This window comes from Acipenser ruthenus, chromosome 3, assembly GCF_902713425.1.
Source record: "Acipenser ruthenus chromosome 3, fAciRut3.2 maternal haplotype, whole genome shotgun sequence".
Taxonomy (NCBI): Eukaryota; Metazoa; Chordata; class Actinopteri; order Acipenseriformes; family Acipenseridae; genus Acipenser; species Acipenser ruthenus.
The window spans coordinates 91,107,752-91,125,979 of record NC_081191.1 but is presented as its reverse complement, the minus strand read 5'-3'; the positions used below and the strand labels follow the sequence as shown (position 1 = coordinate 91,125,979).

Below are 18,228 nucleotides of genomic sequence, written 5' to 3'. Positions count from 1 at the left end.
GGAACAGAGAAGGATCAGCTTCCTAATCAGATCCATATAAGATGTTCTTTCATCACTGCAAAACCTGGATGTGTGGGTAGGAGAGAACCCTGCATGTCCTTTGTGTTCATTACCAGCTACCCTGAAGCACATTCATGCAAATGTAAGTTGGTTCTGAGCCAGGGTCGCTTTACTTGGCGTCATGATCAGGGGCTACAATGGTTGGCGTTAGCACTGAAAGAACAGCGTAATAAGAGCAACAGCTCGCCGCCAATATCCGCAATAGCTGACACAGAGAATGACACTCCTTCATCTAGGAAAGCAACCAATAGAAAAGCTTATTAGAACTAAGATTCACCTGGGACAATTGGAAGCTGCTTGAGATTGGAGAATGCAGGTAAGAACATAAGAAAGTTTACAAACAAGAGGAAGCCATTTGGCCCATCTTGCTCATTTGGTTGTTAGCAGCTTATTGATCCCAGAATATCATCAAGCTGCTTCTTGAAGGATCCCAGGGTGTCAGCTTCAAAAACATTACTGGGGAGTTGGTTCCAGACCCTCACAATTCTCTGTGTAAAAAAGTGCCTCCTATTTTAGTGCCCCTTTATCTAATTTCCCTTTGTGACCCAGTTGTCCTTGTTTCTTTTTTCAGGTCGAAAAAGTCCTCTGGGTCGACATTGTCAATACCTTTCAGAATTTTGAGTGCTTGAGTCAGATCTCCGCATAGTCTTCTTTGTTCAAGACTGAATAGATTCAATTCTTTTAGCCTGTCTGCATACGACATGCCTTTTAAACATGGGTTAATTCTGGTCACTCTTCTTTGCACTCTTTCTAGAGCAGCAATATCATGTTTGTAACGAGGTGAGCAGAACTGAACACAATATTCTAGGTGAGGTCTTACTAATGCATTGTAAAGTTTTAACATTACTTCCTTTGATTTAAATTCAACACTTTTCACAATATATCCGAGCATCTTGTTGGACTTTTTTAAAGCTTCCCCACATTGTCTAGATGAAGACATTTCTGAGTCAACATAAACTCCTTGGTCTTTTTCAAAGATTTCTTCTTTAATTTCAGTATCTCCCATATGATATTTATAATGCAGATTTTTATTGCCTGTGTGCAGTACCTTACACTTTTCTCTATTAAATGTCATTTGCCATGTGTTTGCCCAGTTCTGAATGCTGTCTAGATCATTTTGAATGACCTTTGCTGCTGCAAGTGTGTTTGCCACTCCTAAGTTTGCTTACTATACCAGAATCTAAGTCATTAATGTTGATTAGGAATAGCAGAGGACCTAATACTGATCCCTGTGGTACTCCACTAGTTACCTCGCTCCATTTTGAGGTTTCTCCTCTAATCAGTACTTTCTGTTTTCTACATGTTAACCACTCCCTAATCCATGTGCATGCATTTCCTTGAATCCCTACTGCGTTCAGTTTGAGAATTAAGCTTTTATGTGGAACTTTGTCAAAAGCTTTCTGGAAATCTAAATAAACCATGTCACATGCTTTGCAGTTATCCCATGGCGATGTTACATCCTCAAAAAAATCAAGCAGGTTAGACACAATCTCCCTTTCCTAAAACCATGCTGACTGTCTCCCAGGATACTGTTAGTTAATTTTCCATTTGGGATCTTATTATAGTTTCCATAAGTTTACATATAATTGAAGTCAGGCTTATTGGTCTGTAGTTACCTGGTTCAGTTTTGTATCCTTTTTTGTGGATCGGTATTACGTTTCCAATTCTCCAGTCTGTCGGTACAACCCGTGTCAAGGGACTGTTGCATGATCTTGATTAGCGGTTTGTAAATAACTTCTTTCATTTCTTTGAGTGCTATTGGGAGGATCTCATCCGGCCCAGGGGATTTGTTTATTTTAAGAGCTCCTAGTCCCTTTAACACGTCTGTCTCTGTTATGCTAAAGTTATTAAAACTGGATAGGAACAGGTCGACATGTGGGGCATTGCCCGTATCCTCCTTTGTAAAAACTTGTGAAAAGTAATCATTTAATATATTTGCTATTTTTTTCTCTTTGTCTATGATTTTGCCATTTGTATCTCTTAGACATTTTACCTCTTTTTTGAATGTTCTCTTACTGTTATAATATTGGGAAAAAATGAAATTGGTTTTAGACCCCTTAGCAATGCTCATTTCTAGCTCTCTTGGCCTTTCTAACTTACTTTTTGACTTGTGTTTGCAGTTCCAAGTACTCTTTCTGTGTACTTTGTTCTTGGTCCCTTTTAAACGCTCTGTAAAGTGCCTTTTTCTGTGAATATTTTTTTTAATTGATCTATTAAACAATTTTGGCAATTTAGTTTTAGATTTAGATTTGTCTACTTTTGCGATGTAATTGTTTTGCACCTCTAGTACTACATTTTTGAAAAACAGCCATCCTTTTTCCGTGGATGTTTTCTCTAATTTACTCCAATCTACTACTTGTAGTCTCTGTTTCATACCTTCGTAGTTTGCCTTTCTAAAATTGTAAACCTTAGCTTTAGTCATTACTGTTTGGGTTTTAATAAGCACTTCAAATGAGACCATGTTGTGGTCTGAGTTTGCTAATGGTTCTCTGACCTCTGTTTTAGTTATTCTGTCTTCATTATTTGAAAAGACTAAATAAAGGCTTGACTTCCCTCAAGTTAGTACCTTAACAAACTGCGTTAGGAAGCAGTCATTTGTCATTTCCACCATTTCAATTTCGTCCGTCTTGCTCCCCACCGGGTTTTCCCATTTTATACGTGGGAAGTTGAAATCCCCCATTAATTTGTCTTCTCCCAATTAATGTATTTTTTGATGAAAGCAATTCCTGCTTTAATTTCTCCTGAGTGCTTCTAACTGCTCTGCATTTTTAAAACAGTGCACTTCTCACACAATGTCGCTCCCATGCTGTCGCTGGAAGAACTGCCTCGCTTTGTTGTGTTCTGTTGTGCTGGTAGCTCCGCCCTGCCCCCTTGTCTTAGAACGGCACTGAATTTGAATTAGCTGCTCTGAGTTTCAGTTTGTGACCACTGGTAGATGTTGGCCAGTGCCTTATTTTCCCACCCGAGACTGCTACAACTACCCTTCGACATTGTTCTGTGGTCATTCTCAGCACACCTGGTTCTCCTGGTGGAGTTAACTGTGCCATGGGAAGATTCCATGGATGAGGAAGAAATTCCAGTATGCCGAGTTAGCCACTTTATACAATAGAAGTGGGTTGTCTGGGATGTGTTGCGCACTGCATTACCCGGCTTCTCAGAAATATTGGATTCAGTGGACAGTAATTGCAGTGTACAATGAAGGTTCTATTCAAGGAGGCAGAAAAGCAGTAACTGGCTCTGGTTGAGGAGGAAAGAGATAGATTGGAGACCTCAAAATAGAAGTGATGGATTAAGTCAACATCAATAGAAAATAATGGGTGGCAAAGGCAAGTGATGGTGGAAGTTAACATGAATAAAAAGGAATGTAGTATGGCTAGGGTAAGTAAACTGGGCTGGGTTGGGTGGGGGTGGGGGTGGGGGTGGGGGGAGTGGTGCTGATATACTAGCATCACTGTCGAGCCTTCCTGAGATGTCACAGACTAATCAACTAAGCACCGAAGATGAAAGGTGCCCACCTGGTGGCCCCTGTGAAGTGCTCAACGCAGCCCATTCCAGACAGTTGCCATGCGGAGGCGTTAGGGAGGTCATATCTTGGATGATCCCTGGAGCCAGCATTGTTGCTGTTGTGTGTGCTAATGTGCCAGGCAGGCCATAAATAGAGTGATCCCTAGAACTAGCCATCAACACTGGGCCAAAAGGAAATCCACGTTACCTGGCAGAGGAAAAGCACTGAAGGCTCATATATTACAGCAAAGCTATGTCTTGGTTTGACCCGACCACTACTACAGTCAGTTCCGCTTTATGGGGACGCCTCAAGAGAAGGGAAAAATATCCCAAATAAGTGACTAACCCAATTAAACGAGAGGCAGCTGAAATGACCTTAGTCAAACTTTTTTGATTCTTAATGAAAAAAAGAATGAAATTACATCATATTATTATTAAATGTTAAATACGTAATTCAAAATACGAGTCAATGTTTTTTTTTTTAATTCCTAAACAAAATTAAATCGCACCTGCGCTGTTGACACGCAAACTTTCTTTGCAAGTCGCCTGTGAAACCATAGGAGACTTCAAGAGTTCAACATGGTTTAGACAATTTACGCAAGTCACAGCATAATCACATAGTCACTGCACTGTGCTACGCGACCTGTCTTCCTCTGAAAAGCGATCTCCGTTCATAATTTGAAAATACTGTATCCCAATTAAATGACATAAATAGCATTTGGAAGAAAACTCTCCCAGAGTTGTATCCCATTTAAGCAGCAATCCGGATTATCAGGATTCCGATTAGGCGGTGCCGACTATTTCATTTTATCTTGGCAAAAGCAGAGTCTAATATTAGCATGAAGTAGATAACAACTACTTGTAATTAAAATATGACTCAGGGTTAAATATTGTCATATTCATGAAAGTGGTGTCTTTGCAAACAATCCTATCTTACATTAACAATATTAGTATTAACAATATTTCAGATTAACAGATATACTGCCTAACAACGCAATGTATTTGCTGTCTGCACAACGTGTTGCATGCACCTTTTCAATTCAAGAAAAACAGTATGGATGCATGTGGCAAAGTGGTAAGTAGTACATGCAGGTGCAGTGTAGTAATCCAACAATGAAAAGACAATAAAGTATGGGGGGAAAATGAGTTCTGTTTATTTTATTGCACAGGGAATTATGAAGGGTTGCAGTCGCGTAAACAATAACAAAGTCCAAACACACCAAACACAAACACGGTCACCTCTCCCAGTGAGTGCTGCAGTGCGGGTGGTGAAAGTACAATTTATTTGTGAACAGTTAGTGCTCTGTTGTCCGGGTTTTGTGCTGGCCGTGGGCGACAGCTCCGGATCGTGTTAGCCGTCCATCAAACAAGACAAACAGTAGGCTTTAGACAGACAGACAAAACAAACAAAAACACTCACGGTTAGTTTCACAACTCGGGTCCTTTCGGTCATAGCATTACCATTACAAGTAACAGATCACATCACTACTTCCCTTTTTTATACCGTCAACCATGGCCCCTTGCTTAACTGGCACACCTGCTCCTCCAATCCATGGATGTCCATGACATTAACCTTCCGGGTCAATGGTTTAGTGTACCGTAGCTCCGCCCCCTTTCTAGATGGCTCTGTTCCTTTTACACAGCACCCTCACAGGTTGTGGGGGAGATCTAACACCAAGAATCATTCAATCTCTGTCACAATGCATTGTTGAATTTCATCATATTCATCAACAATGACAACGGATAACATACTTGTCTGGATGAATAATGACATTAATTGTCACAATGTATTGTATAACACATTTTTTTCATTAAAATACAGAGGCACAGTTTAATTATATGATTTACAAAAATTCCAACTATAAGAAAGTAATCCAGGCTGAATTAAATACAGAACTGTTTGTGAAAAAAATAGAAATTACTTGAATTTCACAGTTCAATTGAGAGGAACGGTAGTTCCTCACGCCAAGTTATCAGTGAGAACTGCCAGAGACTCTCTATACAGCAAGGATTGTTGACGTATTTTTAAGGTATTGGCGCATGAGTAAATCAGCCAAAAGCAACATTTCACTTTTAATTTGTAGTTCCCAAAACTCTTAGGTGACATGTAAGAGAAATAAGTTGCTAAAGTAAGGTAAACATGTCCTCCTTTTTCTCCCAACGTTTATTTTGCAAATTTCTGCAGACCCCAGGCACTTTTATCCACACAGTATATTACAGGACATCTGAGTTTAATGACAATTAACTTGTTTTGTCAACATGGAAATGTACTAGGGAATGCATTTATTTTGATGTATCATTTATATTAAACAATTTATTTCTGTTTTAAAATGAAACATTTGCATGCAAAAAATATTTTTTTTAAATAAAATATAAATATAAAAGAAAGGTTTCTTGAAACTTGGCTTGTTTTTGATATCTCCACTTTAAATGGCTGGGCACTTTTGGTAACTTGGCATTGTTTCACATTTCCCATATATGGCAGCAGTGTGGAGTAGTGGTTAGGGGTCTGGACTCTTGAACGGAGGGTTGTGGGTTCAATCCCCAGTGGGGGACACTGCTGATGTACCCTTGAGCAAGGTACTTTACCTAGATTGCTCCAGTAAAAACCCAACTGTATAAATGGGTAATTGTATGTAAAAAATAATGTAACAATTGTAAGTCACCCTGGATAAGGGCGTCTGCTAAGAAATAAATAATAATTTCCAATGTGTTTTTGTTTCAGATGATAAAACAATGTTGCTATTATCATATGTCGCGCTAAGTGGGCAGCAGTGTGGAGTAGTGGTTAGGGCTCTGGACTCTTGACCAGAGGGTCGTGGGTTCAATCCCAGGTGGGGGATACTGCTGCTGTACCCTTGACTAAGGTACTATACCTAGATTGCTCCAGTAAAAACCCAACTGTATAAATGGGTAATTGTATGTAACAATAATGTATAAAAAATAACGTAATTGTATGTAAAAATAATGTGATATCTTGTAACAATTGTAAGTCGCTCTGGATAAGGGCATCTGCTAAGAAATTAATAAATTAAGTCAATTCAGAAGATCATATATACAGTGTCTGGCAAATACTACATGTAAATTCAAGGCTATACTTTCTGATTTGTAAATGATGCTTTCAAAAACATTCCTCATTCCCTGAAACCGTCTCACTGTATCAAAAGGTGTACACCTTTGTGTGGCAGCATATTTGATGCTGGAAGTTTAGTTTGCAAATATTTATTAAGAGATTGTAGTTAGGTCAAGTTTGTGAGGGAGGTGCAATACAGGTACAAATTATAACAAAGTACATAGCAGAAATTCAGTAAAAACAGCTTATATAAATAATATTCCAATTAAACTAATCCCACAAAAAAAAATTAAGGTCCAATGAAATGCAACAAAAGATCATACAAAAATGTATCAGTGGAATTAGACCCTACTTTTTCAATGCATAGCAAAAAAACTGAACAGTTGTGAATTTTTTTTTTTAATGGTACCCACTACTGCCATTTGGTGCCAGTAGAGCAGCGCATAAGCACTGTCTGTAGTGTAGTGAGAAGTGTGGAAGGATTCAGTGTGAGAGTCAGTGTGAAGTAACTTTATTATTAAACACAATTTACTTGACGGTAAGAGCTGACAATTCCGAAAGACAGGAAATTGTCAGGTAAGACATGTAAGAAAACATGTCTACCATTATAACAAACATTCCCAAGTAAGACCACATCTTAGATACCTTATACATAGACTTCTTGTACATAAAACAAGCTATTATTAGTTTATTATATTTTTAACAATTTTTAAAAACATGAATACTTTTATGCAGGGTTGAAATTCTCAACAAAAAAGTGCAGGTACTTGTATGCACAGCAGGGTGTAAACATTTTAAAAATGGAGACAATTTGAGTGCCAATAAATAAATCATTTTAAAATGTAAACATATCGGTACACGATACATTTATAAATACAAAATAAGCCATAAAAAATAACTGATCAATTATAACCAATTCACCATAAACAAGGAAGCTGAAAATAATGAAAGCATTGTATCCCCTGCATGTATCACTCAGTCATGTACTGTAATATAACACTTAAGTTAAACCTTAAATGACAAACATTAAGAAATATTACACTACTACTGCTGTAGAGAGGGAGTTTTGTTTCAAGATATCCTAAAAAAAGGCATGATGTTATAAAAAAAATGGTATAAAAAAACAATTGTGCTATGAAAACATTATACAAAAAGGTCTAAGTCAAACAATGCACAATAGGGACTAAATTACCCCTCAAATTTATTACGTAACAGGCACTACGACTACTAATGATGTCATTGACTTGGCCATTTTAATCTTCATAGTATTCTCAGCAACCATCCCCATACTTTCCAGACCCTGGGTACCCATCTACAACAGGACCTGGCCATGCTACAGCCTTGGATTAGAACATATGTCCCTGTTTCTTTTATTTATTTTATACTTCTTACTTATCTTACGATATGTTTTGTGTGTTTCTCTGTTGTGTTTCTGTGTTGATTATACCATGATATATTCCAGAAAAAGATTTCAGGCAGAAACAGAAGAAAAGTAGACTTTTATTTTTATTTGACCCCTGGTATTATGGTTTCTGCACAAGAAAGGAAGTGGCAAAAGACACATTTTCATAAAATAATATCATTACGGTGGTTTATTTCTGCCTTTTTAAAGATACAACGCTGATCACTATACTTAACATGTACCTTGCAAGTTGGGCCCGTGTTTGAAAAGCGTGAAGCACACCTCCACCTGTATCCTGATTCTGACTCGCTTACCAAATCTGAAGCAGTACTTTCTTGATACTGTTTTTTTATTGTTAATCCCTACTGTCCCACACATCACTTGCCATTTTAGAAAATTTTGCGCAAATTCTGGCAATGTGGTAAATCATTGCAAGGCAAAACACGTTATGATAATTATTTCTAATATTTATCAACTATGTAATTTATGGCGAACAATGACATAGATTTTTGCCTTCAAATTCATGTGCAGCAATGGTCGTTTCGAACATTTCAGAGTTTCTCCGCTGCACTATAGAAAATATTATTATGAAGTAATAATAATAATTACTCCACACCGCTGTTTTCACATTGCACTGCTAAGGTCTTCTCTCGTTGATCAACGAATGAGCACTGACATAAAGAGAAATGGGCGGAGATTTGTGTTGCATGCCAAAATGAAATCAGATCAGAATGAAAGCTCGACCAATCAACATGCAGTGATCATAATGACGTTAATGGTGGCCAATAGCAGCTAACAGAAACAGAAACTCTCAGAGGAAACAGAATGCAAGCAGCACAAACTGTGCTGAATGAAAGTGCATTTGAAAAACGTTGCGCTAGTGGACTGTGTGAGTGGATGGAATGCATCCGTGTTGGATGAAAAGCAGATTAAATAAGTCCCAGTACCCAGTACCGGCATCTAAATAAGTCCCGGTACGGTGTACCGGTGAGTACAGGCAGAATTTAGAACTAAATTAATCATGGACAACAGGATCTCCAAGATACTTGTAACTCTGAGATACTTATAATTATCATGCACATTATATTGTTTGTGATACGTTATCACACAATATATTAGTATTACAAATGTAGATCTTTTATGCTATTTTTTTAAAAAGTGTATACAATGCATATAAACTAAATATATACTGACTAATATCTTGGCTGTAAATATTTAAAGGAGGTACAACTTCCTTCGTTGCTACATCAACTTGTGGAGCCCCCATTGGAGATAGCGCTGTCAATCATGGTACTGCATCCGGGGTTTAGCTTCACAGAGTTAAGGTCGGAAGCATTTACATTTTTTTTTTTTTTAAATAAGTTGTAAAAAAATTAAATGGATAGTCAGGATCCACAAGAACCACAAGACATGTGACCTCAGAAATTCAAATTAAATTACCCACAGAGAATTATTAAACTGTGCATGTTATATTCAAATAACTCGCTAATACTTTATCAATTTTTTCAGTTCCAAAAAAAGGCACTCCTAGTCTGAGTACTATCCGCCTGCCAGATATGGTGTTTAAACACGCAGCCATTTTTGAGTTATTTTACGACAAAGAAACCTCTAACTAATTTGTTAAAACAAATGTTTTCACGATACTGCAACTTAAACTACACCACGGATATTCACGAAACTTGGACAAAACAATTATCCGTCACACGGACACAAAGCTTATGAAATGCTGTCCTGATCCGTTTTGAAATGGCCGAGAAAACATACCCCTCAAAATTGAGTTCAAACAAGGCTCTGCCAGCCGCTCTTACCTAAGTATAATATATGCTACACAAACTCAAATAAGTACAATTATAAAATGGCTGGGATAAATTAAACATGACCGTGCAGAAATAATTGTTTAGTGATAGTCCCTGTAAAGCCCTGGGCTTAAGTACCAAATTCCGCCGGACTCCATGATCTAAAATCGAGGTGGAGATCGGTTGCGTTGGATCAAGGGGGGGTTAGCGTTTTACAAAAAAAAACTAAAAAACCCTCAGGTTCAAGTTTTCAAGAATATGGTATCGAAAGTGAAATACATTACGGTAACTGCAGACATCAGTGTGTATTATAATGCAGTGATCAGTTTTGTTCAGGTTGACTGATATGACATTTTGCATGACATGCTGGCTGTCTGGAAGACTCTGGGGAAGTTAAAATGGTGTTGAGAAGAGACATAGACAGCGTGTTTGGAGGGAAACAGTGAATTCAAACATCAGCTTTACTTGGTGTATAAAACATTACAGTACTTAAATAATAACCTTGAATATCTAAAGAAAATGGTTGTGGGTTATTGCTTACTTAACTAACTGTGACTTACCTTTTCTAATTTATTCATACTCATTTACACTATTTTTTATTGAAAAGTAATTGCCACAGAATTGCTTTTTGCAGAAAATAATTGTTTTGTCTTTGCAGATTTACGTGAGGACTAATTACTGTTCTACAGTTAATTATAGCACCAAGGTTGCTGTATGGATTGTTTTCATACCCTGTAACAATCTCACTGCAAGACTCTGATAGCTTGCAGCACTGGAATATATATATATATATATATATATATATATATATAAGGCCAATATGTATGTATGTAGGTAAAAAACAAACAGATTATAGATGTATAGAGTTTCCTTTATATTTACCTTGTAATACTTGAGGTACAGTATGTTAATGGCCTGATAACATGATATTACAGATTGTGAAAATAATAACAAGTTTAATTTGTGGGGCTTTCTTTATACAGTAAACATGGTATTTGAATGATCTGCTCATTTTAATTCTTGAATGTATTCTGTTGATTGGAGTATAACGTGAATACAGCTTTCATGGCCTTGTTTATGGAACGTGCACCAAATGTAATCAGGTAGATAAAGTGGTCAGGCAGTTTATAGCCATGGCTGAGAAGGTAAAAAGTCTGCATAATAAACGATTGCAATACGGTGTCACGAGATTCAGAACACCTGGATTGTGAAGAGATGAGGCTTCCAGCAAGGAACATGTAAGCAATAAGGCACAACAGGGTGTGTGATATACTTAGGGCTTCTGTTTTTCGGGTGTTATTCATTTTATTTTTTCGGTGCTTGTATTGTTAGCTATTATCAAGTTTTATGTAAATTGTAAATTGCTTGTTATATACTGTATGAAATTATTGTTTTCTGTTACTATCCAAAATGCTTTGGCGTTTTTGTTTTCTGTCAAAATATGTATTGTTGTAACTCGACAGTACTTGCACACTTAAGTTGTACCTTCTTTCCTTTGCAGTCTTCCACAACAAAATCCTTATGGTCATGTGCACATTCTTCAGGGTTTTTTGTGTGTCTAGGTATTTAACATTTTGCCACAATTTACAATTCTGTTTTAAACCCTCCATATCTTAACTGTAACCAAAATAAAGCGTGCAGGCCATTTAGAGCCCACTGGCTGACAAAAGCCATCATGTCACCAGTGGACTCCGCATAGACATGCTCTAAAAGAACCCGGGACCGGATCAGGGCCCTGAGACTCTCCCTGGCAGTCTTGCAGTGTAGGGGCACACATAAAAATTAATTAATTAATTAATTAATTAATTAATTAATTTATTTATTAGCAGAGGAAAGGGAGGGAGATCAGGTTAGAGGAGTTTGTTTTGATTAATGCTTAGTGTGTTAACTATGCAACCAACCTGTTATATAAGGCTGTGTGGTCCAGTGGTTAAAGAAAAGGGCTTGTAACCAGGAGGTCCCCGGTTTAAATCCCACCTCAGCCACTGACTCATTGTGTGACCCTGAGCAAGTCACTTAACCTCCTTGTGCTCCATCTCGGGTAAGACGTAGTTGTAAGTGACTCTGCAGTTGATGCATAGTTCACACACCCTAGTCTCTGTAAGTCGCCTTGGATAAAGGCCTCTGTTAAATAAACAAATAAGAAGAAGAAGAAACAATTGTGCGGAGTTGAAAGTAGCCTGTTTTTATTTTTTTATTTATTTAAATATATTTTTGGAATTTCAAAACTTAATGTTGTTGAAGCGGACACCCTGGGATCCTTCAAGAAGCTGCTTGATGAGATTCTGGGATCAATAAGCTACAAACAACCAAATGAGCAAGATGGGCTGAATGGCCTCCTCTCGTTTGTAAATGCTTCACTTTGAACTTGTAACTAAAGTATGAAATCCTTTTGTAAAATAATAATAATAATAATAATAATAATAATAATCTTACCTTATTCCGTTCTTCAGTAGCCACTGTTTGTCTATCCATGGTCGTTGTCATGGTCTTCTGCCGTTTAACAGAAGCTATGACGGCGAGTTATTGGAAATTCTGGACTTGCATTTTGCATTTGTGCCTTATCTTTTGCAGTTATATCCGGTGCTAATTTAGATTTGTTTCCAGATCTCATTGATGGCCTTAGTAATCTCTCCATGGCTGAACTAAAGCTCGCACTAAAACCCCGCCACACTTCTCACAATACAAATAGCGTGTATGCGCTCTAGTGACATGTACGGTGATAGTAGGGAGCAAACGTATGAGTTTGTTTTTTTTGTAAAAAACAAAAAAAAACAAAAGGAAAATTCCTCAAGAGACGAAATTCCGTGATTTTTTTCAGTTGTGTTGTACTTAAGTGCAACACAACTGAAAAAAGAACAGTTCTTTTTGATGTTTTTCCCCACATGTAGCACTTCAAAAAATGAAATACAAAAAAAAAATGAACCTTTAAAAAAATTCAAATAAAAATAAAGTAAATAATTACACACACATACGAGTTCAAAGCATCTATATATTGTAACAGAGCAGCACTCACTCTGGTTCGTTGCCCCTTTAAAATCTCTTCCACGGGCGGGCTTGAGGGTGGGTCGGTCCCTCCGGCGCTTCCAGGAAGGGACCGTGAACCGGCGACACGGGACCCCACCGGGATGACAGGGCCGACCCAAGCGACGGCCGGGGAACAGGAGGATGCAGCAGCGGGCAGAGGTCTTCACCTGGGGACCGGCGCAGCGATGTCCGATCACCCAGGGGGAGCTTAGCAGCGAACAGGGGGAGCACCAGCGACGTCTGACAGCAGCTCAGCAACGTCTGGGTGCTCGGGGAGAGCGGAGTAGGGAACCAGGGGTAGAGCTGTGGCCAGTGGTGCACAATCCTGGGCTCCAGGTCTAGTGCAGTGAGGTCCAGGCAGACCGGCAGGGTGTCCAGGAGCAAGGGGCACGGGATCACCTGCAGCAGCGCTGGGCCGGATCGTAGGGGTGGTGGTCGGGGTTGTGGTGGGGGTGGGCTCCTCACCTCCTCCCCCTTGTCTGTAGCCGGCGGCAGTACCTCTTGCTCCCTCGGCTGTCCTTCCTCTGGCTCCGGGAAGGACTCCTCCCGCTCAGGACACAGCACCATGTCCTCTGGTGCAGGAGACCGCGGGGCTTCTCTCGCTGGGACTTCAGACAGCGGTGCCTCCCTTGCCTGCTCCCGTTTTTGGAGCAGCAGCTCCAGCTCTGTTGGCTCCCGCTCCCTTGCTTCCAACGGGGCCAACCCCAGATCTCTTTCCCATCTCTCAGTCTGCTCTAACTGAGCAGCGGTGTTCCGGTTGATTATTGCGATCAACTCTTCAATGCTTTCCATTTTTCTCTGGGTCGTAGGGGCGCCCACACTCGCTTCCACCATATGTAACAGAGCGGCACTCACTCTGGTTCGTTGCCCCTTTAAAAGCAGGACCCAGGACACAAGAAATTGATTTTCAAGCGCTTACGCGCTAATTTTAATATACACAAAAATAAATAAACAAACGAAACAAAACACCTAGCTCCGTTTTGAGCACTAACTAAACATTTTATGCAGGTCCCTGACTAGCTCGCAGGACGGCTAAGCCGTTTACCTGTCATAAAAACACTGGAAACCACACAAGTTTAACACAGCACGTTGACTGCTCAGAAGCAGAGCGCACCTTCTGCCTCCTTCTACTCAGCAGCCCCGTGCAGACTGACTGCACATCTTAAATACCCCTGCACCTGGTACTAATTGATAATAACTACCAGGTGCGGGTGATAATTAAATAAATAAAACAATTAATTTAAACAAAACGTGCATTCGCACATGTTTTTGGCAGGGAAGATTTTAACCCCCTCCCTGCCGTGTTACTAATATATATATATATATATATATATATATATATATATATATATATATATATATATATATATATATTACTGTTTAATTTTTATATTAATACAATTTTGTATTTAGATATTTTGTATTAATGTCATTACTTAATGATGTATTTTAATACCAGTAAATAACTTAATAAAATATAAAATACAAATAAACAAATTAAGTAAATTAGCAAATAAATTAATAATTAAATATATAAATGTAAACAAATATGTAAACAAACAAATATAAAAATAAATGAAATAAATGAGTAAACAAATACATTATAATGCGCTACGGACGCTGCACTGTGGTTGATCCCAGGAGCCAGCATTGCAGCTGTTGTGTGTGCTGATGCGCCAGGGAGGCAAAATAGGCTGATCCCTGGAGCCAGCATTAAACTTCAGCCATCAACACCAGGCAGAAGGATATCTACATCATCAGATGGAAGGAAACGCAGATGGATCACATTAGTATACAATAAAATAAGCTATGTCTTAGTTGGTGCTTATCTTGGCTAGAGCTGAGTCCAATACCAGCATGAAGTTTTAACACCTACTCTCATGCAACGGAAATCAAAATAAACCAATAAATAAAGAAATAAATAATTAAATACAACATACAAAAATCAATAAACAAAATAAAAAATAATATATTGTAATGGAGCCTCACGGCTCAGGTTCGTTTTGCCCTTAACACAGCAGACCCAGACACAAGATTTATGATTTTTCAGCGCGTATGCGCACTTATTTACAATAATAAAATAAAACAAAACAAAAACAAAAGCCTAACTCCACACAGGAGTGCTAAATAAACTTTTGCAGTTCCACTACCTAACACCGGACAGCAAAGCTGTTTACCGGTTTCACAAAACACGCACACGCACACGCACACGGTTCACACAGTACCTTTGCGAACCACACAGGTTTCTTCACTATGACATCCTCACTTCACACAGACTGGAGACTGTCCAGAACAAACTTTTTTCCTGGTTTAAATACCTGCCTGCTAATTGCAGGCAGGTGATAATGATTACAGACTGGAGCCAGGTGAACCCCATCCTGGCTCCCTCCCGTGGCATTCTGGGGGTTGTAGTCCTGCAGCTCCCTCCTTGGACTACATATATATATATATATTCAAGTTGTTCCTATTCAATTTATAGTAATAAATTACTAAACCATTTTTTTACTGGTGCATGGTGACCAATGCAATGTTAATAATTTATAATCACATATATCATATTTTCCATGCATTAAGGACACCTGACCCTGTTGACAGTGTAATCACTTGCAGTTGGTGACACAGTCGCTGTGTCACCATACAAGCACCTGTACTCACTGACACGGGGTCTGTGTCACCATACAAGCAGCTGTACTCATTGACACAGGGTCTGTGTCACCATACAAGCACCTGTACTCATTGACAAGGAAGCTGTGTCACCATACAAGCACCTGTACTCACTGACACAGGGTCTGTGTCACCATACAAGCACCTGTACTCATTGACACAGGGTCTGTGTCACCATACAAGCACCTGTACTCATTGACACAGGGTCTGTGTCACCATACAAGCACCTGTACTCATTGACACAGGGTCTGTGTCACCATACAAGCACCTGTACTCATTGACACTGGAGCTGTGTCAGTATATAATCACCTGTACTCATTATCACAGAGGCTGTGTCACCATACAAGCACCTGTACTCATTGACAAGGAAGCTGTGTCACCATACAAGCACCTGTACTCATTGACAAGGAAGCTGTGTCAGTATATAATCACCTGTATTCAGTGACACAGGAGCTGTGTCACCATACAAGCACCTGTACTCATTGACACTGGGTCTGTGTCACCATACAAGCACCTGTACTCATTGACACAGGGTCTGTGTCACCATACAAGCACCTGTACTCATTGACACAGGGTCTGTGTCACCATACAAGCACCTGTACTCATTGACACTGGAGCTGTGTCAGTATATAATCACCTGTACTCATTAACACAGAGGCTGTGTCACCATACAAGCACCTGTACTCATTGACAAAGAAGCTGTGTCACCATACAAGCACCTGTACTCATTGACAAGGAAGCTGTGTCAGTATATAATCACCTGTATTCAGTGACACAGGAGCTGTGTCACCATACAAGCACCTGTACTCATTGACACTGGAGCTGTGTCAGTATATAATCACCTGTACTCATTAACACAGAGGCTGTGTCACCATACAAGCACCTGTACTCATTGACAAGGAAGCTGTGTCACCATACAAGCACCTGTACGCATTGACAAGGAAGCTGTGTCAGTATATAATCACCTGTACTCATTAACACAGAGGCTGTGTCACCATACAAGCACCTGTACTCATTGACAAGGAAGCTGTGTCACCATACAAGCACCTGTACTCATTGACAAGGAAGCTGTGTCAGTACATAAACGCCTGTACTTATTGACACAGGGGCTGTCAGTATATAAACACACATCCTCGTTGACACAGAGGCTATTTCAGTATATAATCGTCTGTACTCGTTGACACAGGTACTGTGTCATTATATAAACACCTATATTCAACGACACAGTGGCTCTGTCACTATGTAATCACCTGTTCCTGTTGACACAGTGGCTGTCACTTGATTAACATCTGTACTAATTGACACAGTGGCTGTGTCACTATATAAATACACAGTTCACACAGTTGCTGTTCAGTTAAAAACATTGAAACAGTGTAAAACAATGGGATATACAACATAATAAAGGTGCTTTCTTCACTGTGTTAACAATTTTAAATGCGCAGCTCTTATACTCATTACGGTACACTTGAATGCATCGCGCAGTTTATCCCTCCCAGGAAAGAAAAGGAAAGCAGAAAACAAACTGGTAATAACTTTTACTTTATTTTCATGTACATTTATAATCATGACAGAGTAAAATCAGAACTCACTGATGCTACATGTTATTCTCTGTGTGTGTTAACTTTGATTCTTTTCTTTTACCGAAGCAGACCACAACAGCGTCCTAGCCTCATGCAGTGTTCAATACCGTTTGCTTGAAATGGCTCATTTACATAACTGTATACAAATTGCTAACAATTAAACAATCGTTGGTCAGTTGGGTGAAACGAGTAAAGGGATCCCCTGGGTCCTGCTATCCTGCCAGTTGCAGGCCACCTGCTACATTTATACTCCTAAAGTTTACCGATTTTACAGGATTAAGACTTGAATGAAGTGACGAGTTCATAATTTCGGTTCACATTGGTGTCGTGAAAACAACAACAACAACAACAACAATAATAATAATAATAATAATAATAATAATAATAATAATAAAAAAAAAACATTGAGACGCATTTCAGTGCTTCTAGTTTTACAGAGTGACTCATTCTTTTTATGTAGAATTGTATTTAAAAATAAATAGTTAAATTTTCAATTCCCTTACCTACACAGACCATTTCCCCCTTCCTCTGTGACAAAATCCCAGCTTTAATTATAACACTTGCTGAGGTGACACAAGGTAAAATAATTATATTTAAGAATTCTATGTTTAAAAAAACAAAAAACAAAAAACAAAACAAGCAATAGATCAAAGGTGATACATATATCTAAGTCTGGTTTCAAACCAGTTTGGACAACTCCAAGTCAACATGAGAGTAGTCTCCCTATCTCCTCCCACCTGCACCACCCACCTTATTTAAACCACTTGACAAGTCATTTCTTGTGGTCAGGAATATAAGCTCATGTTGGTGACATTTACTATCCACTCATTCAGAAGAGACAGAAAGAAATTGATATGGAAACCGCAGCAAGTAAGTGCTATACAAATTATGCTATGGCCTTTATATGTTTGATAATATGCAAACATTAAGTGTAAATTACTGCTTCCAATTGCTTAGGCTTGTCCAGGGTTTACAAAAGTCTCATGGAATACGTTAATTCTTGTTTTGGAGACATGCAATATATTAGTTAGAATGTATTTTTGAGTTTTGGGCAAACAATGATTCCGTACAGTATTCCGTCCAGTAATATATTTTATAATAGTTGGTTTTCAGTTTGCAACT

The 18,228-nt window shown here is 38.8% G+C and overlaps 1 protein-coding gene across 6 annotated transcripts in view; it reads left to right on the top strand.

The window, feature by feature from the left end:
* The window catches only part of LOC117435340 (glutamate decarboxylase 1-like), an 81,781-nt gene that overhangs the window by 26,537 nt on the left and 37,016 nt on the right, over positions 1-18,228 (top strand). The window contains exon 1 of one of the 6 annotated variants that reach the window (XM_059018759.1): positions 16,935-17,051. The exons of 3 other annotated variants lie outside the window; for them this stretch is intronic. In XM_059018759.1, coding sequence (XP_058874742.1) covers positions 16,961-17,051 — 91 coding nt within the window. In that variant the 5' untranslated portion in view covers positions 16,935-16,960. Of the gene's footprint in view, positions 1-16,934; positions 17,052-17,876; positions 17,977-18,228 lie in introns of those variants that run through there. 2 more of the 6 variants (XM_059018760.1, XM_059018761.1) reach the window with 2 other exon arrangements.